We start from the raw sequence: 27,195 nt of genomic DNA on the forward strand, positions 1-27,195 counted from the left end.
CTTAGAAATCAAAACCCCTCACGATGTTAAAGAGCGTGTAAACACATCCTGGCTCTTTCCACTGATCTGGATCTGCACCAAACTTTAATTTGTTCTTTTCTGACCCATATTACATCTTTCCACCAAGTTTCATGGTAATCTGTCCAGAAGTTGTTGTGTAATCTTCCTTACAAACATGTTCTCACCATAAACATTGACAATATGGTTTAATATCAATGAAAATTAAATACATTCCCTTTTTATAAATCAATGAAAAATATCACCAAAACCAGTATTTCATTTTAGAATAGTATTTCCTTACTTAAAATCTATTTTAGATTCTGAGGACCTACTTTCATCTGCAGATAAAATAAAACATATTCCCCTCTCTCTATGTTTGGTGCATTTATTAGAAGTTTGTTTGTGGTTAACTTGTTTACTAAAATGCACAGTGTATGCACAATATGTAGAAATTAAATAAAACAATAGAATTGAGTTTAGATATTAAACACACAGCTCTTGTAAATTCTAAACTGTACAGAGCGTGTTACAGCCACAGAGAAACAGTGAAGCTTCATTAGTGACTGTGATGGTCTGATAATTCATCAGAGGTCAGATTAACTCATTTATGGAAATGTGATTTCTAATTTTTGAAGAAGATAGAACAGGAACAGTTAAGTTCAGATATTTGAAAGAATAAAAACATTTTCTACACTTAAAACCCTTTGCTGTTGAATGCTGGTATTAGTACATATTGATCCTGTTACATTTTCTCACTTATCCCCTTCAGTTTTCTTTGTGTTACTACAGACTCTGTTTACTACATGTACTTTTTATCATGACCTTAATATGAGTCCTGTCTTAGCCTTTAACGGCAAAAAACAGAACACATGAGAAGTTAGTGATTATACAAAACAAAACAAAACTCTTCAGATTGTGATGATGTGAAATTACAACATACAGTTTGAATTATCTATATATTTCTAAATATAATTAATTTGTGATAGTTGATAGATATTTTGTATGTTTGATAAAGTTCCTTTTGTTTTCTCTTGTGCATTTTCCCTTGGAGCAGTTTCACATTGGAACTGTTGTAAAGTAATGAGCATCAGAAAGTGTCATCAGTCGTAATCAGTCTCTAAAAAGACTGTGAGCTTTAACTACACAAACCTTATCTCTGTTAACCTGGATTCATCTGAGCCTCGCTGCTGTCACGGATATAAATGATCACTTAGCCTGTAAAAATGAATCCTGACTGTCCTCATCTTCAACATGGAGAAAAAAGGCTTTTACAATAACTCATGATGATGAAAAGTATTTTATTGCATGCACAGTCGACAGCGGTGGTCAATCCGTGGGGTTTTACCACATCCTGCAGACCGGCCCAAACAGTGCGTACAAGAAATAAAAATCTAACAGAAAGGAAACTGTAAAATCTGTAGAACAAATAAATAATTCTGAAATAAATAAATATCCGTATCCAGAATTTAAACATGTATATAAATATATACAGTATAAATAAAATGAACTGTACATTTTTGATGATAAAAATTATAATTAAGGAAAAAGATACTGTTCACCATCGGCTTTAAAATGCAAAAATATACAAAGAAAATAAAGAAAGATTCCACTCAACACTTCATCTACTCAGAATGACCTCATGTTAGAGGAAAAGTGAACATTTTGCACAGATCAATTTAGAGACTAAATTCCCTCTCACATGACTACAAGCTCTACGGTTGTATACGCTAGTGTTACAACACATTGTACACGAGCAAATGGCTTCGATTTTTCGATATCTTCCTCCAGAAGGTGCTGCAGTATTTAATTTTGCTATTGCTCTTCATTCATAGACAGTTCACCACAAAAACACAGCATCGCTTTACTGTTGGCAAAGCTGTGAGTCATTGTGTTGTTGTCTTTGTAAAGACGTGTCGCTGCAGTCCCACAATCCAAAAGCTAAAAGCTAAACCTGAACAAAACAAAACAAAACTACCTGCGTGTCTGATCCTTTGAAACAAGGAAAAATTCCACCATATTGTGTTTAAACCTGTAAAGAAAGAACAAGATGTGTCTGCTGATTGTCCAAAGCTCTACATGGATCCTAATGTCGATACTTAGCGATGATTAGCAGTTTATTTTTTTATTGAAAGAGCATTTTTATGGTATTTGGCACTAACATACACAATTAGAACACACACACACACACACACACACACACATTTGACAGACACTCATACACCAAAGAAACCCAGTGTACTGTATATCCTCTTCTAATGTCCTGCACTATCTGGCCTGTGTAAAGGCTCAACAACTTCACTGCACTTAAAACAAAAGGAAAACCATTTGAGAATACTATGATGTAAAAATAAATCAGGAAAACGATATATGAAAATGTTTAATATTCATCTGTAGGTTTAACAATACTTTTCTCTGTGTCTTAAGACTTGATCTAGTTTAGTGAGACATCGGCTTGTAGTACTAACGCTGTGCTGAGTGAGCGGTGACTGCACATCCAGCTTTAGGCAGAAGAGAACATCTGGATTGTATGAAACTCTGAGGAAACAGATGTGTGTGCACAGTACAGGACTGAAATACTCTTTGGTTAAATCTTGTGACTTTCTGTCGTTGCCAAATTCATTCACACGGTCTGTCGACACATTAAGATGGAACACGCATGTTAGAGTCGTGTATGTGATGTGTTGTAAAAGCTCTGAAAAGGCAGGTGATTGGTCGAGAATGATCCTCCACGCTCAACACTTTTTGTCCACATTCATTTTTTGTTGCTTTTTATTGGATGTGAGGGACTTTGCCTGCACACGCTTCTTTCTGCAGGCTACTGGTTCACCACAGGGGGGCGCTGCTGGGTTATTTTCAGAACAGCACTTGATCTGATGTAGGACAGAGCAGCAGCAGGACCACACACACACACACACACACACACACACACACACACACACACACACACACACACACACACACACACACACACACACACACACACACACACACACACACACACACACACACACACACACACACACACACACACACACACACACACACGGGTCAACACCTGCTGCTGGTGTTGAATGGTTTCAGCACAAGTCAAACCTAAGATGTGCCTTCTTCTCCTTCCTGTCTCTGGTGAGAGATTCCTGATTGAGCGGCTCCCTCCTGTGGTCGGTCAGGGTCACGCAGTGCCTCCTCTGACTTTGAGTCCTGAGAGATAGAGGAGACGGAGGGGGTTGTTTTCCGTGGCGATGGGAAGCACAGTGGGAGCTGCTGTCTAAGCACGAGGCTCCAGCCTGTGTGACAGTTCAAACTGAGTCTGCTGATTGTCGATGATATGAAGATAATCGATGTAGGCTCGCACCTCAGGGCTGCTCTTCTGGGTGATGCCGTTTCCTGGAAGAAGAAGAAGAAGAAAAGAAGTGTTTTATGCCCATGAGAAGACAGCAGCTTCCAGGGCAGCACTTTCTTCTCCCACTTTTCTTGGGAAAGGACAAATGAATACTTATTTTGTTATTAGCTCCACCAATGAGTTTGTATTTCCCCCCTGTTCATTTGTTTCTTGGTTTGTTTAAATTTAAGAAAGATTACGCAAAAAGCTACTTCACAGGTTAACACAAAACTTGGTGAAAGAATGAGTCACGAAAGAACCCATCACATTTTGATGCAGATCTGAACTTGGGGGATGGATTCAGGAATCTTCACTTTCTTTTACATTGCGAGATGGGGTGTTTTTTTTTTTTCATTTCGCGGATTTCTCGGAGAATAAAATTCATGGATCTTGATTTCAAGAAATCCCACATGTTTAGGGAACTGATTTCTATGATTTGAAAAAAGATATATAACTTACATACAGTGCTTTTTACATGTACAATATATATTTGACATATTTTATTTGACATATACTGTGTATCTTTCCAAACTTTACTTCATACAAAAGGTGTGGTGTATGGTTTCTGAGTAGAGTAGAGATGTGACGACTGACTGTGTGGTGAATACTGACCCATGTGATCTCTCTGACACTGTCGAATGAGCCGCACTGCGTCTGCGATCATGTGCTGGAAATAAAGACGAACACAGGCGTCATTAAACGTGACATTTTCCATTCAGCAGTTTCCTGCGCTGTTTCCATGCAGTGCTATAAAAAAAATCTCTCACCAGCTTTTCAAAATTGACCAGGTTATCGTGGAACGTCTTGTTGCCCTCGTGGATGAATGTGATGTCTAAAACAGATGAATATTGTCTTAGTGTATTTGAAGTGAACGGTAGGTTTGTTTCTACCTGTCAGATCTGCCAGATAGAAACATCTCACGGAGCCCCGAGTTACAGCAGCTGTCCTGTAGTGAGCGAAGTGACAGAATAATGAACGCACCTTTCAGCAGCAGAGGAAGAAAGGGGATCTTTGGCGCCTTCATCTTCCTGAAGGAGTCCCTGTAGGCCTTGTGGTTCAGCGAGGGATCCTGTGAAGACATTTTCAGAACGAATGAGTCTAATCCTCTGGGGGGGGGGGGGAATGTGTGTGCCTGTGCATGCACGCTTTGTTAGAGCTGAATTATGGCAGCGCTGGGAACTAATGATCATCTAAAACACCAGATGTTTCGCCGGATGTTTCCAAATGAAAAACATGTTTGCTTCACCTCATACAAACTGAAACACGGCTGCGTGTTCGCTGTTACAGTGCAGATTAATGTCATTGATTTTCATTTCATATCTTCTAAAGGCAACAGATGAGTTGTACTGTGTATTGTATGAACTGCGGGCCATGAGTCACACTTACTGTAAATGCCTCCAGCTCTGAGAAAAGCTTTTTGAATTTCCCAGGAATTTTCTGCAGAGGTAAAAAAAAAAAGGATCAGACGCCGTGTACTAAAGATTTACAGAGGTGCAAATGAAAAAGAATTCCTGCCCATCAGGAATAAAAGGACATTCTCACCTCCCATGTCTGACTGAGGCGGCCGACCGCTGCAGCGTTCAGGCCCATTATAATGGCGAAGAAACAGTTGAGGTTCCTCTGTGCTTTACAGCTAGAAAAGATCGATGGGACACACATTGCAGTTACTTCCAGGGGCTCGAGAGCATTTCCAGTTTATTGATCTGCCACCGGAGGGCGCAGCGTTCCCATGCAAATCTAAACCTCTCACCCTCCAGATCAGAGGTGAAACCCTGTAGTTGTGGTCCGCAGCCAGAGGAGCAGCGGCTTTATGATCACAATCAATAAATTGCTAATCAAAATGCATGGGGATGTGAGTGTGCTACTCACTGGGCGGCGATCTTGATGAACTTCTTGATGAGTTGGACCCTCTTGCAGAGGGTTGGGCACAGCAGCACCTCAGTGACCACCCACAGCTGCACCTCATTGCAGCGCTGCAGCAGCAGCTCTAACGCCACAGTGTGGTGACTGCTGGCATGGCGGCTGAAGGTGAAGTAGACCAGTTCTTGCTGGAAAAAGAAGGAAAAATACGAGATGAACAAACAGGGCATGTGATTCTGACAGTTGTGACCCTTAAGGACTGCAGGGATTTTCAGTCAGGACCATTTTGTCAAGATGAATTTGATTTGAATAATTTCCGTAAGTTATTTTTGTGTTTGGCTCTGGTCTGAAATTGGTTAACCTGTTTTTTGAGTAGTCTTACTAACTGAGATACAAACAGAATAAAAAAAAAGCTCAATGGCAGACAAAGTGCGTTTTCAAACAGTGGGACAAACCTCATGTATCGAGTCAAAGATGGACCAGTCAAAGTTGGTTAGAGCAACAGCCACGTCCCACGTGTTTAACGTGAACATGCGAGCCGTCCTCTGCTGCAGCTCGGAGTTGTCTGTGAACGGATACTGAGGAAAGAGGAAAAATAATACATCTCAATCAACGATCAAAGCTGTTAGTTTTATTTACAAATATCAAAGAAACATTTTGACACTTAAGTTTCATGTTCCATTTTATGATTAATAGCACTGACAATGGAGTTATTAAGCTTCTAGCATAACCTCAGCTTAATACTATGTACACTGTATATTGTACTGTACTATAGAGTGTAGTAGAATATGGAACCAAAGACCTTCTGTGTTCTTACTCACTTGGCCAAATAAACCAGATTCTGAAATATTCACATAGTTGGCTTATTCATTGCCTCTAAGCAAACAGAGTAAACACTACAGTAAATTCATGTTGTGGTTGAAGTGACATGTTTCAGTGATGCTCCTACCAGGACTTCTCCCAGGTCTTTCCTGCATATGTGCAACCTCCCCACCGGCCGGAGAGAATCAGAGAAAACTCTGTCCTGAGGCTGCAGGAGGAGTCGACCTGCAGGGGGAGAAAAACCCATCACAAACAACAGCGTGCCATTAGAAATGTGTCAGGCGGCGTGTGCGCAGCTATCAGCAGTTAGAGATAAGCCTCTGCGTGTGTCAGGCACCACTATGAGGTCGCCACGTCATTTCAATCACTGATAACAGAGACTGAGTTTGTATTACTGTGCCCTTTAACGCTTTCCTCCTCAGGATATATTTAGGTCAGCTCTGTTGATTGTAATCACATACATACATGTCTGGGCTCAGTATGGAAAAAAACAAGTGTGAAGCATTGTGAGAAACTGAGCTGTGTAATGACTCTGTCTGTCGTGTTGGAGCAGATTCAAACAGGATTGCTGATGACTCCTGTCACTTCACTATTGCTTATTGTGATTTATCATAGACTGGAAAGTACATTAGCTTTAAAATGTCGTTCTGTGTTTTGTTTTTTATAAGCATATATAACGAAATCCACACTTTATGTCTACATCATTAAATATGCAGTACATCGTAGTTGTATGTAGGGTTCAGTGGCGTGTATGTGGTTGAGTAGAATGGTATCTACCTCCAGTATAAGTCACAGCTACAAGGACTAGTTCCCCCTGGGGGACATCCATCCTCTCTGCCACCGCCTGCAGCAGCTCCTGGGCCACTACTCCTGCATGGGCCTTGGTGCTCAGGTACGATTCCAAAGTGATGTACACATGACACAGCACTGCAACAGAGACCAGATATACAGTCAAATATAAAATACACAGCAGGTGAATCTGCCCTTTAAAATAAGCCTCACCTCAAAAGGAAAGGGGAATTCAAGTCATAACTGAGGTAGTTGCATTTTTTAAACCTTCTCATCCATTCTTTGGAAAGACTCCCATTGTTCTTATGGTCAGACTAAATGTTTCCCATCAAGAGCTTCAGGAACAACGTATGACGGGAGGAATGGGCGAAGAACGCCACGTTTTACGACTTACCATCCTTGGTCTCCCTCTGCGTGCTTCTGGACTGGAGCCCGTTCTCTTTCAGGCTCAATTGGTGGAAAAGTGCTTTGCTCTGAAAAGAAGGGGAAATGCGTGGATTTTGACACACATCCATGCTGCGTTTGGAACTGTGAGCTCAGCGGTTGAACAACAGAACAATGTCTACAGCAGGAAATGTGCGGACAATGGTCTCGACACCCAATTCACAGGAACAGGCAGCTCTGTTCAATAAATTTCCTTCCGTATTAGTTTGAAAAAGAGACATTTTAACTCACCTTTCTCTGCGGTGAATATTCATCCACAGTGCTGGGAAAAGAAGAGGAAATCGATAAGTCACGTGCACCATGACTTAGCTGTAGCTGCCCTGAAGAACCTGATCTGGTGATCTTCCTTGGGCTTCATCATTGTCTAGTATAGAAACCTCATGCAGCCTACAGGGTAAAGGGAATATACATACAGTATATACTCTTCTGCTAAGTTCACTCCATTATTTAAGCCCATGTGTCGAGGCGAGATTAGAGTGCATTGAAGATTTTAGACCCTTCGATCTGATCCCTTCATGTAATCACCGTATTCTCATCAGCTACTCCCCGCGAGCATGATGGATAGCCCCGTGTCCATTATCGTCCCTCGGCTTTTACTGGGCCCTGCATCACAATAGGCATGTTGGCACAAAGCCTGCCCTGAGGGATCCCTCCCCACTCGCCGGCCAGCAGCAGACCTGCACTAATGAAAAACCCGACTCCCCAATGTCACGTCAACGCGCGGCTCAAGATCACATCCGCGGTGTTTCTCTTCGAAAAGCAGAGTCACTGTGGATGTGGATAAGCTCTGTGAATTAAAAAAGGCCACGGGACGAGAAGGCGTAAGAGAAACGAGCGGTCGTGTGGTTTCAGGAGCTTTCAGGAGCATTTGGACTCTTTATTTCTTCTGCACCAGATGGAAGTCCGTGAGAGGATTAAAAGAGTCCTCTCTCAGTGAAAAATGACACCTTTTAGCTTTCACTGAGCGGCAGATTGCCACAAAGCAGTCGAGCCTCGTCCTCCCACGGGATGAGCCTGATTGTGAGAAGCTCATAAATAGTAGAGTATGTCAGTTAGCGACACCCACATTATGTCCACTACTTTATAAGGAGTGGGTGTTGCAGAGCTCCCACCCTGGACATAAACATGAATAAAGCAGAATCAGACAACAGCAGCAGGGCCAGGTTGAATTATCTGCACTGGTTTCTAATGGGTGGCAGGTTGGGGCGTCCCCGGGGAGACGGAGGATTGGAGGATGCAGTTGAGGGAAGGGGAGTTGGACAGGGGTGTGGCAATGTATCTGGTGACTGGGGGGGGGGGTTTGCTGGCACTGGGGTGTCAAAGAGCATTGTGATGTTTATTTTATAAAAACCAGGGAACTGTAGCTTAGCAACAAAACAGATCAATATTTTCGGTTGTTAGATGCCAATTGAGAGATCTGTTTGATTGAATGTTACAATGTTGCATATATGTTTAACAGCATTGTTATGAAGGACGGATTGATGAAGTGATGTTTGTATCTGTTCTTTGTCTATTTGTGAACAGGACTTATCTTTACATATTTAGCTTTCACAGCTGTTAAAACAATATATATATATATGTTGTAAATTAATTATTATATTATATATATAATCTCCTTTGATATAGTGATCAATCTATAACTTGACAATGATTGCTTTCTCTTCATGTGATAATAAAAATTAGACATAGTGAATGATGTTTTCAATATTACATAGATCTTAAAGAGCAAATCAGGCGCATTCAGAGAACTGATAATCTGTGAGAGTAGAATTTGGTGCAGCTTGATTGAATTTAAGCACTTTACCCAGAGTCATTCTACTTTATATAAGCTTCCTATGCCAAACTTACATTTTCTATCAGGATTGTGTAGCTTGTTTATTAGTTTTTATACAGAGAGAGGAAAAAATGTTATAATCCTCTATTATCTTTTTTTGACATTTTCATTACTTTGTGGGATGTGAGCGCCTGCGGGTCCACTTCTGATTTTGGTTTTTAATCTTTACTGTAACTTAAATAAAGAAAAACTGTGACGTACAAAGACTTGAACAAGTCCTGAATTGAGTCTAATAAAAGGCCTTTTTTTGTCTTAGCAACCTCAATAAAACTACCACTGTTATGTGTAAACATTTGCACATAACAGTGGCCGTTCACAGTCGTTTCATTTGAGTCCAGCTTACATTTTATGAAGGCGTGGCGCAACTGTGGTCTCTAAGTACAATAGAAGCTAATTTGGCAGTATTGACATTATGTTCTAGAAAACTGATTTATAAACTCAGCATAAAAAAGTGATCACTATCAGTATTACTTTATTTTGATGGTTATATTTTGTATTATGTCCGTTGTATTCATACTGGATGTCCCCCAATACCAAATCAACTGAGTGTATCTACCACCGAGCATCAATAGTTTCTTTTTCACAAATTGAAAATCTGTAAAGCTCATTGTGTGTTACTCACTGGGATCATTTTCATAGAAGGTAACATTGCTGAGTTAGCGACCAGTCATAACTGAATCAATATAAATGACAGTGGGAATGATGATGTTGACGTTACATCCGGAACATATTCTGTTTTGAAAGGTCAATAACAGAGCCGATATCAACCCGGTACATTAGATCAGTGCATTCATGTGTGTGGATTATATTAGATTATGGACTAAATTACACAATGATTTTATATTATTACTATTAATAATGATTAATTCATTTGTGACCATTAACAACCAGCAGATGGGAATTCGTGTCCAACAAACAAGTGGTGGCGCTCTTTTCCTCTCATGGCAAGTGACTCATTTCTTCTTCAGCTTTTCATTAATTCGCACAATTCCTGTGTTTCCTCGACTCTTAAGATTCAAGATGAAAAGATCCATGACCTTCATATTTTGGCTCATGGCGGCCCATGAACACTGCGATAACTCTTCGATATCTGAAAGGGTTCATTGATGAGGAGCTAAATAAAAGCACCAAGCGGAGAAGAAGCTCCTTCTTTGTATTCAGAGAGCAGCCAGTGTCTCTGCTTCTTTTCAGACTTCCAACAGTCGATAGTTCTTATACTGGCTATTTTACTCACCCAGACAATTTCTGTATTTATCTCCTATGTGAGTTTGAACATGGCCACTTACTGTCTGCGATGCAGCTGGTAGAGTTGCTGCAGCTCCCTCACATCTGTCTCCAGGGCGGGGTGCTCGTAGAGGTCGTCCAACACGTGGCGGTACAAAGTCTGGAAGGAAATGTCAGTTTTAGTTTCTCCTGTGCTTGAGTCACCTCACGCCCAGGTTCCACCCGTTTCCCTTGTACATCACGTTCCCTACCTTCATGAAGAGTTTGACGTGCTCGTCCTCTCTCAGGAAGTCTCTGCAGAGAGACATCCACTGCGACGCCAGGTGCAGGACTTTTCGTTTCCTCTCCAGCGACTCCTTCCTGTCCTCTTTCCCTCGGCATCGCTTGGTGCAATAGGTGGGGTTGGGTTAAGGCTTCAGCACAAGTGCAATACAGCGAGCGAGATCTAGCAAATGCCGAATGTGAAGCCTGAATAGATCCAGTGTGTATGATGTTGATATAAGTGCAGGTGGAAAGAGAGAGAGTTTGCTTTGAGTTAGTAAAGAATTGATTGTGCTTGTATAAAACACCAGCTTCTGTCTGCAGCATCGTCTCATGAAGGTTTATACAGTGTGTGAGAATCTTTGTAATAATGTTCCCAATAAACCTCCCCCGTGTTCAAGGATATTGTCCCAGCAGAGCTTGACATAAATCACTGGTTGACATGAACACTGGGTAGGTCAGCAGGAAGTCATCCAGAAGTGTGTCTGCAAAGAGAAACACATTATTAACCACGGGAAAACAAATATGGTCAAACTTCTTTTGACATAAAGAATGGACTTTAACGGAATATCTCACTCTGCGCAAACCATTTGAATCCTATGCACACAGCCTCATAAGGTTTGTGCTGTGTTACAGGACGATGAAAGGAAAGTACATCAGTAAACTTGATGACAGTATGATTAATGTTTGCTGAGCTGCGCGCCTGAACTTTAAACTGACTCAGCAGCTCAGAGACGGGGCTTCAGATTTCCCTGTTCCGTCTTAATAATGCCAGAAGGTGAGCCCATTCTTCGCTGTCAAATATCAGTTAACAAGCAACGAGCAGGGACATTTCAGAGGCGTGCGTAATGTGAGGGACCTTTGGATGGCACATTTTTCTTCATGGCGGGTCTAGAGATAATGACTTGTGCGGATTTCTTTCCGTCCAAACGAACCTTTGCCTGCTTTTATCTTCGATCTCACACAGTCGCAGGCTGTGTGACTGAAGATAAGCCAATAATGTTAATGTGTCAGCCGACTCTTGCTGACCTCTGATGAAGTCTGACGTTGTCATTGTGATTGTCTCGCTCACAGAAAAGCAATCTGATATTGCTTGGCCGTCACTTCAATGCGTTTACAAGCAGCATTTGGGATGGATGAACTCGAAGCTGTCACTGTCCCTCGCTTTGACCCCAGCACATTTAATGCACTTACAGTTTATTTATTTATTTTCACAAGCACAAAAACTAAATGTGACCCTCTTCATCTCATCTTGTCTTTTTAAAGCACACAAAGTCCCTGCCTCCCAGAAGTAATTATTCAAAGTAAATTATAAAAGTTTGTTTCGGAAATTGGCATCATAGTTGCTCAAACACATTTCCAAAGGGACAAAAAAAAAAAGAAAAGGACAGTAGCTCCCAGACGTGATGAACGGCCAGAAGTGCAAAGCTTTACAAATCCTATTAGGGCCGACCTCCTCTCAGCCGCTCTGTAAGTGTGCCTCACACCCAGAATTGTGAATTCTTCCCCTTTAATTTCACACTGGCTTCCCAGAGCCTTTGTGTACGTTCTGGTCCACAGGAGTCACTGACATCATTATGTTAATCCGTGGACAGCAGCTGTGGGTGCATCACTCACTGCTTATGAGAGGTTACACACTAATACACACGTACAGTAGTTCTCGTAAAGGATAACGCAACACACCTTAACACAAAGCCATGAAAACAACACACATACAAAGGATCACCCACCCACTCAAATAGTGCACTGTGCCAGCTTCCCCTCCACTGATACACACGCTGATCACTCACGCTGCCGTGTGTGTGTTTAAGTGTTTTCTGCAAGCTGTCTTAACTGAAGCACTTTCTCATAGCAGCTTACATACAACTCCCCAGGCAGTAAACGCTGCAAAGTTTTCTGAAGCTGGGAAACGGTGTAAATATTTAATTTGGAGACCCTGAGACATGTTCTCAAGATTTTTCTTGGTAACACAGCAAAAAAGAGAAGGTTGTGTCCTGCAGAGTAAAGATTTAATACAGTCTGGCGGAAATAATGACTGTAATAATACAAATATATATTTGTGCATGGATTTTTCTTTATAGATTTACAATAAACAATTTATTTTATGGAATATAAAATCCACAAATGTGTCTGTATTCTGCTTCTCTGTATTATACTCTGATTAGGTATCAGAAAATCCCATTTCCATGCAACTAAACCAGAGGGAATGCAGAATAGATTCATTGATCTAACGTCTCAATCTTCTGCCAAATCAATCAACCTGTCGATCCACCTGCCAATCCCTTTAGCATTTTAATAAATACTTGTACAATGGATCATTGCAACCTTTGAGAGTAAGCATGTTAATGTGTCATTTATTGGCTCAGTAACCACCAGAAGTCATCACTTAATATAAAAGCCTTAAATTAAAACGACAGTCTGTATTTAGACATTTTAGATTACATATATCCACTCGCTTAATGTAATTAGTTTCTCACCACAAATAAAAGAGCTGGAACATCCTCTCATGATGAACACAAATGTTCCATTACATGTCTTTCAGTGCTGGCAGTGCGCAGTGAGAATCTGTGCAGAGCATGAATCAATAGCTGCACTTAGATACTGGGCACAGGGAAGAAGCTGAACACTGAACACTACCCACAATGCTAACCCACAGAAGGATGGCCTAACATACAGTATGAGAGAGCTTCCCAGCACTGCAGTGGTTCCTGTTTGCTTCCCCTCAAACATGCCTATGGTGCTTTCAGAAAAGTGCCATCTCTTGCAGAAAGATATAAAGCTACTCTGCATTGTTAATGTTGAGTAAAGATGGAGGCGAGTGCAACCATGATGAGGTACATCTGGCTTTCTAATGTTCTGTACTGCATGTAAATCATAAACGCAATATCAATACAATGCTGCAATCATCAGTCATGTTGCTGCACCATCTTTCTGATTGATCTCCCTCGCAGAGACCAGGCAGACGCACCAACGTCGTGGACGTTGAAATAAATCTCTTCTTGAAGAAATCAAGGATCTTGTGTCGTCGTGCTTCTGCTGAGCAGAACCTCCAAGGACACACTGTACAGTAGCATGAGAGCATGCAGAGCTTCAGTGTTTACACAGAGAACAGCATCGCCAGCTGGACTCAGACTATTAAACATCACTGAGCGCAGATCAATTCCTGCTCAGGGTTCATTCTGCTCGTCAGGTCTCTGGCTCTTTGACCCTGGTTATATCGCTCAGCATGAGGATCCCTATGGAGGCTTAACTTCAATACACTCATTGCAAAGTGAATGATTCATCAACAACTATCCAGCCTATAGGAAATTAGCTAAAAGGTACAGTACAGGTTGGTTTGTTTTATAGACGCGAAACCCAGACGCTTGCAGACATCTTCCTGCTAATGCAGCTCGATCGGTATAAAATACTCGATTGTAGCAGTAAAATATGCAATTCAACATAAGACATAACTCACTTGTGAATATAAAATGCCCGATTTTGCAAATACAGGCACATCTCCAGAGAGACTATTTAGATCAATTCCCATCACTTCCCCATCAGAATGAGTAATGACCTCTGGTGTGGGGTAAGTCTGTCTCCATCACAATGAGAGATCATCTGTGACCATCTCCATCTCCAAGGGAAAATATGAACATTTATCTTCCCTCTTCCACTTTCCTCCCTTTAACATTGTTTCTCCTTTCTTCCTCGTGCTCTTCCTCTCCTTGGCTGATTGGGCTGCTGCTCTCATTCATCACCTCTCATCAAGTCATCTTTTCCAGCTTCAGCAACAGAGTCTCCTCTGCCCTGGCAACAGTGGCACATTATCATGTACCTGCTGGGATAAGAGGAAATGTGCTGATTTGTGGTCGCTGTGAGGCTGGAGCTCATATAACGCAGTCAATTAAAGCCTCACACAATTGATACGAGCAACATTTAATTCTGTCACAGGCTTTTAAATGAACAGGCTCAAAGTTAGTGGCATTCTGGGAATGAAACCACATGACCGGCCAAGTCATATTGTCTGAGGGGGGGGGAGGCTGCTGTCTCAGCTTCTTTGTGAGAAAGAGGAGAGAGGAGGGGAGGGAGTAAAAACAAAGAATAAAGGGAGGTATCCCTCTCACCACATACACACAAAACATCTGTGGACCTGCACTGACACACAACATCTTACTAATCCATTCTTAAAGTTGTTCTGATGACCAAACCACTGAATACAGCTGACAGATTGTTTTTTAATTTGACTCTAAAATAAAAGAAACTGAAAACATGCACCAAAAACAGGTTTGTTGCAGGATATTAAAGTGTATATATGCTGACCTGACTCTTTGACCTGTGTCGTCCCCTGGTCGTCGTCCAGTGTCCGATCATTCAGCAAGTGCTCCAGGATCTTCTCCGGGGTCCCTGATACCACCATGAACCTGTCGGACACAACAGAGTCAGTGGACGAGTCCTCCTCGATAGAGGACAGAGAGCGGCTACTGCTCCACTCCTCCTCTCCTTCCGTCCCCTCGTCGTCTATGTAGCGAAAGTAGGGGACGTCAAAGGTGGGCATTGTCACTGGCTCTGCCCGGCTGGTGCTGTCACTGCTGCTCTCCCCGGAGCCCTCCTCATCGTCCTCGTCCTCCTCCTGCTCCACCAAGGCAGCGTGGAGCCGCCTGCCCTCCTCCTGCCATAGGTTCAGGGGCTGTGGCCGAGATCCCATCCTCACAGAGTCCCCTGTGCCCTATGTTGCCGTGGTTACTGTTGCATGCCCTGTTTACCTATCCATCCAGGCATCCGTCCACCCGCAGCTGATACAGCCCGGACTCCACTGCTGTCTGTCTCTCAAACACACAGAGATATCCCGGTATGATCACGGCTGGAAAAGCTCCTGGATGGGATGGATGGGAGGGACGCCAGCAGGGCTCTGCCTCACAGCCCCATGCTGCTCTCAACATGTATTTGATGTAGTCACTTATGTGTAGAGAGTTGTGATGTAAGCATGCCTGAGTGAGTGAGTGTGTGAGCCGGAGAGAGACAGAGAGGGAGAATGATAAGAGGGAGACTGCTGAGGGAGAGACACAGATGAGTGAGAGAGGGGAGGGAGGGAGAGAGGGAATCTAGGAAGGAGAGAAGTGGGGAGGCTTACCTCCTGTTCCTCGCCTCCTCCCTCCCTCCTCCCCTCGCCGATGCGGGGAGGGCTGGCCGCTCTGACGACACTCTCTGGAGAACGAGCACATCGTGGCCCCTCTCCCGCAGACACACTCGGACTGCCTCGTCACTCTGGGGCTGGAGAGGGAGAGCGAGAGACAAGGGGGAGGGAGGGAGCAAATGCGTTATCACCAAGGAGATTTCCCTGTATTTTCTCCCACTCTCACAAATCGCCAGTGATTTCCATTATAAAGCTCTGTCAAAGCCAGCACTGTAAATGAAAGAGGATTTCCATATATCATTATTCAGTCCTTATCGGTGGAGCCCATTCAGGGATTAACATAAAAGACTCATGCATATTTTAATTACTGAATCTTATGGTGAGCCTATTAAATTATGGGTGGTGTCTAGAGACAATCTGTTCCTAAACCAACACGGGGTTCAACTCTGCAAGCAAACAATGGTTTGGAGTTTATAGTACAAGTAGCTCCTAACATGCGGTCCTATGAATTCATACATACTGTTAGTCCACTGTCTCCCTCTTCTCTCTCTGTCTCCCACAATGTCACCCTTATCAATCACCTTCTTATCAGTCCAAGCCTCAGTAAGGGACATTCTCCTCCATCCGACTCCTTAGACACATTTTAGATTTACTGACAAGCTGATTAATAATATGGTCATTGAATCTGTTTAATCTGATTAATATGCGTTGCATAATTAACGCACAGGGGGGTATCCCTGTATGTAGGCTGCAATGCTGAAAAATATTTAGTTCCAGTGTATTAAAAGACAACAGCAGTACTTACATGTAGTTTTCCAGCTTAAAGCAAACTCTCTTGTAACGGGTCTGAAACTGCACATTACTTGTCAGTGTGAACATTCAATGACCTTTTTAACCCGTACATTGCAAACACAATGGCTTGTTTGTTGCAGCATCTCTGAAGAGTAGAGATGGCTGCCTGACAATGGAGAGAGTGCGGATCAGAAATATTGGTCTTAATGAGGAGTTCACTGCACGGTGCACGCAAAACGCACCCCCCCCTCCCCGGTCACTTCACCCTCCCTCTCCTCAGCCATCAGTCAATGCTACACAAGCCGCTGTGCGTGCAATTAGCCAGGCAGACAGGCTGGAAGTGGTTGCAGTTTTCTGCCCTAATTGCCTTTTTGCAAAGAAGCGCCCAGAGACTTTCAGTTCAGCATGACTTCCCCTGCACACAAACACTTATCTGTGATCTGTGGACGTGTACACACAAACAGACATGCATATAGTGCTCACACACATTGAGACAACATACTCAGGCAATATCTAACACAACAAAAGACACACTGTTGTGCCGATCACTGGGTGGGCCGCATGCAGTCACATCTATAAACAGGAGAGAGGTATTCAAAGACTCAGAAAGGACCATTAATGGCAATGTCTGCTGGAGATTCCTTCTCTGCAGTGACTCATAATTCTAAGCAACGTTTAGATGTCTGTTACCGGCATCTCATTAACTCCTTCCCTCTGTGAAGCCACATTCACACACAAAATTGCTTTCATGTACTAAGAATGTGTCCTGTGCTATAAAAGTATTATCTGGACAAGATGACGTGAGGTTGGAGTCTTGACAAAGGCCAAAGACCTAGAAAATTCCAAGAGAAGGAATGGTGCGCTGATTAGCTTCCTGGTTCTTGGAAAAAAAACAGTGTCCTGATAGTAAGAAACAATCAGGCCTCTAGAGTGGATGCTTGTAATGACACAGAGCACCAGGGCAGTAGAGTTCCTACCCGAGCCTGGAGGTGACCTTCCCTCACAGGACTCACAGCAACCGCTGGAGTCTTCCCAACATGGACACTGTTAGCAGTAGAGTAAACACTACTTATCAGGCATCTGCACAAAGTCATGCGGTCAAATGGTTTACTGTCTCTCTCAGGGTTCCAGATGCATTCCGCTGGCTCGTGGGACACTTTCTCTTTTCAGTGTCTGTCTCATGTCTCACAGATGTCTCTGTACTGCTGCTGCAGCTCTGGCACGTGTGGTATGGAACATTTGCCTGACCTGAAAGACGTCAGTCCTGACAGGAGGCAGATTTAATTCATCTCAAGGAATAGTGTGGATCATACAGGAGCCGAAGTGCATCTGCATCTTCAGGAGCCTTAGATGCAGATGCACTTCATTATCCTTATATCCAGCAGTAATTTGCTTGAAATTCTGTTTAAAGCATTAAGCTCTGCTAATACACTGTAAACAAGTATAGGAATGTTAAGTAAAACATTTGCACACAAGCTTTCTCACTCTTATTGCTCTATTTCCCACACAGATGTACAGAGCCAAGTAAAATTAAGTTGATGAAATAATCGTATTATCTTATGTAAGATGTAAAAAGACGATGATGCAGAATTATCTCACACACCAGAAAATAATCAAAAGACAAAGGAACATTTATGGGGCCACTATTGTAACAATTTCGTTTGTGTTGAGAGTTGTGTAACTGTAGTTCAATCTGTGTGTGCGTAATCAGATTTGTAAATGTGTAAAATATTCTGAAAATTGCAATATTCTGAAATTCGCAAATATGTATAGGAATCTGCAAATGTGTATTTACAATCTGTGTGTGCGTAATCAGTTTTCTAAGCGTGTAAAAATCTTTAAATGTGACATGAGATGTGCAGGTGTTTTGAAATCTGTACTTTGGATCTGCACAAATCTGGAATTGCGTGCAAAGAACCGTGAATAAGCAGAAATCTGTAAATGCACACACAGATTCTGAATACACATTTGCAGATCGCAGTACGCATTTGTGGATACTTTTACACTGATCACGCAAACTCAGATTGAGATACACACACACACACACACATCATATTCCCACAGATTTAAATATGAAAGTTTGGTTTAAAAAAACATTTGTTATTATTTTAAAGTAGATTACATAACATCCATGAACTTCCTGCTTTTAGAATTGCTCGTATATTTCCACTGACATGCAGCCTACTGTATATTAAGCATCCCTATTTCCACCAGCAGGGATTTAACTGAATGCTTAACTCTTTGTCTCGGCTTAGATATTTGCATCATGTGTCACATGTTATAAGAGTATGTGCATTGTAGCATCACTGGATTACTTTTTACTGCTAGATAATCTCTGTAGTCTTAATATTTCGAGATAATGGTAAGTATTAAATACTGGGGCAGCATATCTGACCATTCCCATTAGGATTACACAAATGGCACATGCACGTGTCGTCGGTACAGTCCATTTTCTTTTGAATTCCCAGTATGAGAAATTTGGAAGAAAACATGTGACTGAAACAATAAAAGTGAGACAGATTGTTGTATTTTGCAGCACTAACATTTGTTCACACACAGATTAGCAGTGGCCTAATGCGGATGAAAGGTCATTATATTGAATGACAACATAGATAAAGAGATCGGGCCAAAAAAGGTCAGAGACCTGATGCACTGGAATCCACCCTGAAATCACACAATGTCTTGGCATGGAGCTGTGGCCACTTGCGTCAACTCTTCCTGCCATTGTTGAGCAGGGTAGCACGCAGATACAGCTGGCAGGAAGGGAGAAGCTGAGCCCGCCTCGAGGTCAGCCAATCAGATGTCTCCTACGCAGCTAACTGGCAGGTGATGTAATGTTTTTATGAAGTGAACTTGAACATACAGTACTTGTAGTTTCAATAAGGACAGACGGCACTTTGAAATGAAACATAGAACACCAACTCCATCCTAATGCATATTCAGTTTCTGTAAATACATAGTGCATTTATAATGTACATATTTTTACATTTGAATACTCTGCACTCTACAGTATACTGTTCTGATGTTTTCCATACATTTGTGTAATTATTATGGCTCTTTTGCAGCAGTCTATTTGGTTTTCTTTTTATATCTGCATAGAGTGTAGAGAGGTTTGTTGTCTGGACAGAATCTTAATACAAGCAGTCCCCCTCAGAGAAAGCAGAGGCATTATAGAATGTGTGTGGAGCAATAAACACAAACAATAACCTAACATCAGTTTGATTAATGAGACACTGCAGGGGGGGGTTGCAAGAGAGGATGCTCAGGCTCAATGCTCACAAAGCAGTAAAACGTTAAAACACCACAGTGCAGCCCAGGGTAAAACAGACTATCTAATGTCCTCTCAGTGGATATTCAAGGAGAACCTATGCTAATTGAGGAGGGTTCATTATGACTCACAGTGAGATAAGCAGCTTGACTGATGTTTTCACTCTTACAAGGCCACTGTTCAGTGAAACACTTCAGAGGAGGATTTGAAACTGAGGCTTCAGTTCTGCATCAATACTATTTAGATGTAGGAAAACTATAAAAGCATCTGTACTTTTTCTGACTGCACCATTGCTGTTGTTGTGTATCTCACCTCGCATGTCCTCTCCGGGCCCTTGCTGTGGTTCTGCAGGAAGCGGCAGCCATCCTTGGCCAGTCTCTGGACCATCTCCAGTCTGGACAGGTCCTCCTTGTCATGCAGGATGCACATGCTCCCTGGCTGCAGCGGGGGGGACACGGAGAACATGTACCTAAGGCCACAGTCCCACGACATCGCTGGCTGTCCACCAGAGCAAAAGAGCAGGATAGTCTAAAAAAGTGCAAGAGGAGGGGAGCAGCTCAAAAATGACTGTACGTGTAGTGTGTGTTTCTATGTGTATGAGTCTTCTGTCCTTGTAGCCAAAGTAAATCTCTGCCGCTGAACACCTTGATCAGCTCTGTAGCAGAGAGGCTCACTTGGACTCCAGGTATCTTTCTGTGTGCGTGTTTGGCTTTACTAAAAGTGAGTGACAGAGTCCCTCTCCCTCTCTCCCTCTCTCCCTCTCTCTCTCTCTCTCCCTCTCCGTCCTTCTCTTGCCTTTTCAGTACCGGGGAGGGGAGTGAGTTATGAACACCGTGGGTTCAGGAAACATCTGGTTGAGTCAGACAGCCCCAAAAAGGAAGTTTCAAAATCTCCCGAAAGCAGGAGAGAGTTGAGTTTCGGGACTGGGCAGGATACTTAACACTGGAAGGTCAAACACTTGTTCGGGTGGAGCTGAATGACGTGAGTGTGTTTAAGGTCATTTGGGCACAAGCACTGAAGTAACACAACTGTTGTGAGCGAATACAATGAAGCAGGTCATAGAGGAAAAGCATAGAAAGTGGCATAGATCTGAGAAAATTATCAATATATTTTCATCACTAAATAATAAGGTTGAGAGAGAGGGACGAGTTAATTTGTTAAATTATCTGAACAATAATCGGCAAATATGTTAATAATTAACTATTAGAGTTGCCAGATCAACTCCTGGCGGGATGTATGATTTATCGGCACTTTAATATTTATAAATTCAGTCAAATTGAGTCGACAAAGATATTAGTAGATTCAGATTAAGCGCTTTTGATTAATATTTAATGAATCAAATGAATGAACGTCCATCCCAGTTTCCCAAGGCAAAGACTATGATATCAAACAGTTCCAACACTACAGTTTTTATAGCATAAGACAAACTATTATAACGTTTGCTGATTAATTTGTGGGTGATTTATCAAGTTGTTTTGGCGCCACACTAATCAACTCTAAAGTTAATCGACCTTTTTCACAGCAGACACTTGTCATTGAAGCCCAAGTCTTCCTGATAACAGTTAAGATGGCTCTGTTGTAGTCAAGAGTCCCAGTGATTCATTTCATTTTTAACACTTGTGCTTTTCCTACTGTGACATGTCAAAATGTCCTGTGTGACACTGATAGAATAATAAATAATGAAAATAACTGGCTGCCACTTGGACCAGCACTAGTGGTGCTGCAGAGGAATGTTTTATTATTAAGCTGGTGTACGAGTACAAAGTGTCTGTTTTTATTTAGAATCACTCAGTCCTCAACACTTCCTAATTGAATGAAGCCTGTCAGTCGCTCAGCTCGCTCACAGAGGGACCGGCGTGATCCTGAATCTATCGATCAGGGTAAGGCAAGGACATTCATTCTTCATATGAACACTTTCTCTATTATCACTATATCTTTTCCTCCTCTGTCAGCAGTGTGACGCTTGACTGGCTCCTGGCAAAGCCATCCGATTGTGCTGCTGTTGCAAACTGCTGATGCAGCAAACTGCTGGATGAGGAAAGGTCCCCATCTCTAGGTGCTGTTTCTCTTTCATATGAGGTGAGTCTCATCATTCTTCTATATGCTTCTCTGTTGTTTCAAATTAACTGGTTAGGAAGATGCCTGTTGCCCTCACATTCAATATATTTATTTAAAGGAGAATATTCGACTAATAATCCATAACTTAAGTGAGTTTCCTTACTCTTCTCTTCTTTCTCCTCTTTCCCCCTTTTCTCTCTTTTCAACTTAAATCATTGACACAGATGTCCGCCCATCCTGTGTCTGGTTCTGCCAGAGGTTTCTTCCTGTTAAAAGGGAGGGTTTTCTCTCTCTCCGCTGCTGCCTAGCTTCTGCTCATCGTGGAAACTGTTGTGTTTCTCTCTACAATAGTGTGTGGTCTCGACCTACATAGTGTATGTTTTGATTTGGAGCTATTGATACAAAACTGATTTGAATGTAATGGACTAGCTAATACCCTTCAATCTTTATTGGAACATGTTCACAAAAGGTCAGAATGAGCGGGCGAAACATTCCCACTTCATTCCCTTACTACAACAATCAGCTTAATCATTACACAAAAGTGACTTGTATTGATTGCGAATTCATCTTACCACACCCTATTTATAAAGCAGTTGTTCTCAACCTTTTTTCAGTGATGTACCCCTGTGAAATATGTTTTCAGCCAAGTACCCCCTAACCAGCGCAGGTTAGGGGGTACTTTTTTGGTTGAAAAAAAGATGTAATACACAGCGCTGTGCCATCAGTGTCTGATTTATTAAACACTTATATTTTATTGAATATTTATTAAATAACTATTTTTAAAGGATTTTTGAATGGATGCTAATTTTAAATATATATTTTTTTAAATCTCACGTACCCCCTGGGGTACCTTCACGTACCCCCAGGGGTACTAGTACCCCCATTTGAGAACCACTGTTATAGAGAGTAAACTTTAGTGAGCGAACTACCTACAATTATTGTCTTCATGTTATTCTACCATTGCACTATGAGAGGTAAACTAAGGAAAGCAATGGCCTTGAATGTCTAAAAACAACTTCGTCCTCCTTCCTGCTCCTTCCTAGAGAACGTCGCACAAAGCCAGGAGGACAACTCCAGCTTTAATATGCTACCACTGACCCACTTTCTCAAGTAAATGAATCGCAAAGTGAGAACGCCTAAAGACTTGTTAGCGAGCTCGCTCCAATACGAACAGCGTCTTTAACCAGGGACTACCATGACAACCACTCTCCCGCAGCACTGCAAACGACTTACATGGTGATGAAACTCTGTTGAGCTTGTTACACTGCCTCCTTTACCAGCCAAGTACAGATATTCAAAAGCTGCACTGTCTCATAAAAAATTTAAAAAGGATGCATAGCAAACAAGAGACACAATAACATTACCACACAGTGTAGGGATGATCAAAGTAGACTAATCTTTGTTTTCTGCATTAGTGCATTACTGTATTTTGTAATCACCGATCAAACTCACACACAAGAGACCATGTGGAGACCATGTTGGGGACATCTATCATCTATAATACGTCAAAAACCTTTCCATCCAGCTGGAATAAAAATATTTAACCTGTTTTCTACAGTAAATATAGTGGAAGGTGACATATAATTCATTGGCAGTACAGGTGCACTTACCTAAATGTTGTCTAATAAACTACATCTGCGATAAAAAACTTTTTTCATTAATGTAATAATCTGCTGATTTAGTTGACACCTAAGTATGAGACTGCAACTAATAATCATTCTTTTTACAACTGATGGATTCCACCAATTTTCTCTCCATGGAAATGCAAAAAAAAAAAAGGTTTCATAATTTCTACAGATCCCAGGGTTGTCTTCAGTTCACCAGTTTTGTTGGATTAACGGTTTAAAATAATAATTTACCAGAATATGACAAAGAAAAGCAGCAGATCACATTTGAAAAGGAGACATTAAAGTAAGTAATTGTTAATTTCAGTCAATCACTCGTTGAATTTTAGTTTTATAGGAAGCTGATATTCTATGAAAAATATCTAAGTAAAATGGACGTGATGATAAAATGGTAATGGACAGTAAAATATAGATTTTTAAAAAACTTAATGATAAATTGATAATGATGGATCAATAACCACAATTCTTTAACACATCTGAGAGCTGGTTCTGTCACTTCTGCTTCCACCTTTTCAAAAGAAAAGACGTTAAAAACCTCCAACCATGTATCCTGTTTATGTTTCTCATGGAGGAAGATGAGTATCTGTAAAAGTGAAGATGTCTTTGGGTTCGTTTTGTTTCTCTTCAGTGTCACATTAGCTCCGTGTAGCAACAGAGTTAGCGCGGCTAACGTTTAGCTAGTTAGAACTCGAACGGGTTAGCTAGCTAACAACAAAAAGGTAAACAAAGCAGTCCTGCCCATCACGTACCATGAGGCTACAAACACAACATCTCCAGTTGATGCTCATGTAGAGAAGCATCATGAAGCGTTTCTCTAATGGCAGCTACCTCGTCTTGCTTTGAGTTGAATTAGCATTTAGCTCCTGTGGTGTAAACCTCACCTGTAGATTTAGGACTCACCTTTTTTGCAGTGATGCAGGTGTATTCTTTTCAAAAGCATCGTTGGGCTCTGATGCTGATAAGTAGAAACAAGTTCAGTTATATCCACCACACACTGGTGGTGATTCCTAAGATGTCTTCATCAAACCCTTATGACAAAGAAATGTTAATCAGGTTTGTTCCAGTTCAACTATAAAAACATATACAACCAAATATATAAGAATGAATATATTTAAGGATATTGAATTAAGAAGTCACAACATATGCACATCTTGTGCATTGTTTATTTGTAGAATAAAACTGATAAATCAGTCGGCCCAAATTTTCTTGGGTGGAATTTTTTTTCAGTATCACTCTGGCTTTGGTTAGAAATCTTTCTGTGAGCTTTAAATTTTAAGGCAGAAAAATATGTTTTCAGTTCAATAGGATTTCTATCGACTGCAACAAACAAAACCTAGACCTCTCTGAAGTAGATGAGGGCTAAAATGAATGACTGATTGATTGACCGGTTGTAATTCATTTTCCAGCTTGATATCCATCAGGTCTGCAGTGATGTATAATACATCATCAGCTCTTAGACAGGCCACTTGCATTAACCAGCCTAATCATGGCTTCTGTATATTGTCAAGGTAACGACACTACATGCTGCCACAGACTCCGATGGAAGCATTACATGCTTCATTTAGTGGAACACGTTTATAGATTTACAATGGTGGCAGGAGCTGGCAGTCAATATCATCATTATCATCAGAGAAGCCTTTAAGAATATGAGAAGCTTGCAATAGCAATAATGTAAACTCACGTGCACAGTGCTGCTGACACTACTGACTACTAGTGGTGGTAAACACAGTCTGACAAGTCCTTTCGATTTGCAAGTCATAGTGAATATAAACATAATTTCTCAGCTTCCTGTACATACTGGTCTGCTGTATTGATATTCAATTCCACTGGTGCACCAGTATTGAAAATATGACTAATGAGTGTTCCCACCAAAGTGATATTAGGACACTACACAGTGGATTCATGTCCCTCCACTCTAAATGATTTGCCTTTGGTTGGACATTGCTCATTTGTACTCAATGATTCTGTCCACCCTTGTGTGTCCTCATTTGTCCTCATTTGTCCTCTCCTGGATGATTGTCAAAAGTATTAAAATGACTCTTGGATGATGCAGGTAATTTAAACATAATTTTAGGATTAAGATACTATAGTGCACCAAGGAAGCGTTGCCATACTGGCACAGTGATGACCCTCTAATGTGACATTGACCTCTACTGGCCACATATAGCCATTACATTTGCATCTACCGTATCCTCCCTGGCTCCTTCAGACTCTCCTTTACACTGCAGGTATTTCTGCCAACAACCATGAGAGCAATCTGGGGCCTATAGCTCAATTCTGACTGATAAGGAATTCACTCCACCTTTGGCACTATATCTCAGATTATATAATATCTGTAGTAGTTTGACTGGAGCACAATCTTAAGTTACTCCGTGCAAGTTACAGGGATGTGTTTGTTTGCATTTAAACATCAAATATCTTTTGTCCACAAGGGACAGACGGTATGAAGCTGCATGGCTGTCCTTTTTATTGGAATGATTCCAGTAACATTAACACGTGAAGGTTGAATTGTTGACTTTACTTTGAATAAAAAGAGCCTTTATGCATCTGCAATGTCAAAAAAGACGTTTTGCTGTGCATTTAGATGAATAATCAGCAAGTCATCCAGCACAGCATGTGTAGCACTTTATTTTACTTTACAAATATGTACTTGTTTATTATTCAGGTCACAGGACTTGAGGCCAAATCCTCCTCAGTCATCTTTATTATCATAATAGTCAGTCTGACAACATACAATACAGAGATTTCACAGGGAAATTATACAAATATATTGAGATGTGTTGCTGGTTGTATGACAGACTTTGATGTTTTTTCCACTGTACATGAAGGAGATATGAAAACACAGAGTAGCTGAGAGTAATTCCCAAGTCATATTCCCAACAGTGTTCTTGTTCTTAGTTGAGGTAAGGTAAAGTTTAGTTCATCAGAACTACAAAAGAATAAAGCAAAGTCTAATACAATACTGCCAATAGCAGGGATGGACATTTGCTATCAACACATAGCTATCACTGGTTTCAAACATGTCACAAAATGAAGATCACTTTCCTCTTAGGTTTCTATAAAACTATTAATATCACTCTTTATATGGGAAGGAAAGAAAGTTTGGAAACTATTCTTATTTATCCAAGTACACAAGCAATTAGAATAAAATAGTTTTTAATGACTCAAGTACATGATGTAGTGTGATCTTTCGCTGTAATCCATAACATGCATAAAAGAAAGGCAAACGCCTGTTTGATTCATCCACAGAGAAACAAACCAGGGGAAGGAAATACTTCATCCTTTCACTTCTGTCCATCAAAAGGGGGCTGCCTCTCTGATTTTTTTCTTTTTATAAATCAAACAATCTCACATCATGTTCCCTTTATTTTCCTTTCTGGACATCCTGGAATATTTCCAAGTGGACGGATCAGTAACATCGATGCCACTTGTAAAAGTACTGTCTCGCCTTGTTTTGTATTTTTGTGTAACACTGCTAAGTTTTTCTCACGACACCAGTTCTCAACTGAGTGAAGGTTAGAAAAATCTCTCCATCCATCCACCCTCCCTTCCAAAAAGCTATGTAAGTTAACAGACTTGTCTGATGAAGGTCTTGCAGTAATCCTACAGGGTTTGCAAAGGCATGTGCTGGAGCCTTGGCCTTAACCTTTTCGTCCTGTTGTGCGAGTAGATTAGGACAGTTCACCTGGAGGTACCATTGCTGCATTTATTGTAGCCACC

At 41.4% G+C, this 27,195-nt stretch overlaps 1 protein-coding gene across 2 annotated transcripts; it reads right to left on the bottom strand.

Moving 5' to 3' along the window:
* Window positions 1-1,281: 1,281 nt before the first annotated feature.
* Window positions 1,282-20,595, bottom strand: LOC118114050 (rap guanine nucleotide exchange factor 5). Of its 2 annotated transcripts, none has more exons than XM_047340849.1 (18): window positions 20,105-20,595; window positions 15,744-15,869; window positions 14,919-15,051; window positions 11,023-11,101; window positions 10,607-10,751; window positions 10,418-10,515; window positions 7,529-7,559; window positions 7,248-7,326; window positions 6,842-6,991; window positions 6,192-6,289; window positions 5,698-5,820; window positions 5,252-5,430; window positions 4,925-5,015; window positions 4,769-4,819; window positions 4,364-4,451; window positions 4,150-4,214; window positions 3,995-4,049; window positions 1,282-3,387 (listed from the first exon to the last, which is right to left on the bottom strand). In XM_047340849.1, exons 1-18 carry the CDS (start codon window positions 20,282-20,284, stop codon window positions 3,269-3,271), a joined length of 1,890 nt encoding a protein of 629 aa, XP_047196805.1. In that variant the 5' UTR covers window positions 20,285-20,595; the 3' UTR covers window positions 1,282-3,268. The 2 variants fall into 2 exon arrangements, with proteins under 2 accessions (XP_047196805.1, XP_035020137.1); XM_035164246.2 differs by having other exon boundaries at window positions 14,919-15,019; window positions 15,730-15,869.
* Between the last annotated feature and the right edge of the window lie 6,600 nt (window positions 20,596-27,195).

This window comes from Hippoglossus stenolepis, chromosome 8 (genome assembly GCF_022539355.2).
Source record: "Hippoglossus stenolepis isolate QCI-W04-F060 chromosome 8, HSTE1.2, whole genome shotgun sequence".
In the NCBI taxonomy this organism is placed as follows: domain Eukaryota; kingdom Metazoa; phylum Chordata; class Actinopteri; order Pleuronectiformes; family Pleuronectidae; genus Hippoglossus; species Hippoglossus stenolepis.

Bases quoted from the DNA above. Each gene is read 5' to 3' on its own strand.
- LOC118114050 (XM_047340849.1), bottom strand. From the start codon at position 20,284: ATGTCGTGGGACTGTGGCCTTAGGTACATGTTCTCCGTGTCCCCCCCG. The intron at 5,016-5,251 runs GTGAGTAGCACA...GATCTTTTCTAG, and splicing joins TTCATCAAGATCGCCGCCCA to CTGTAAAGCACAGAGGAACC. The intron at 4,050-4,149 runs GTGAGAGATTTT...CTTTATTTCCAG, and splicing joins TGGTCAATTTTGAAAAGCTG to CACATGATCGCAGACGCAGT.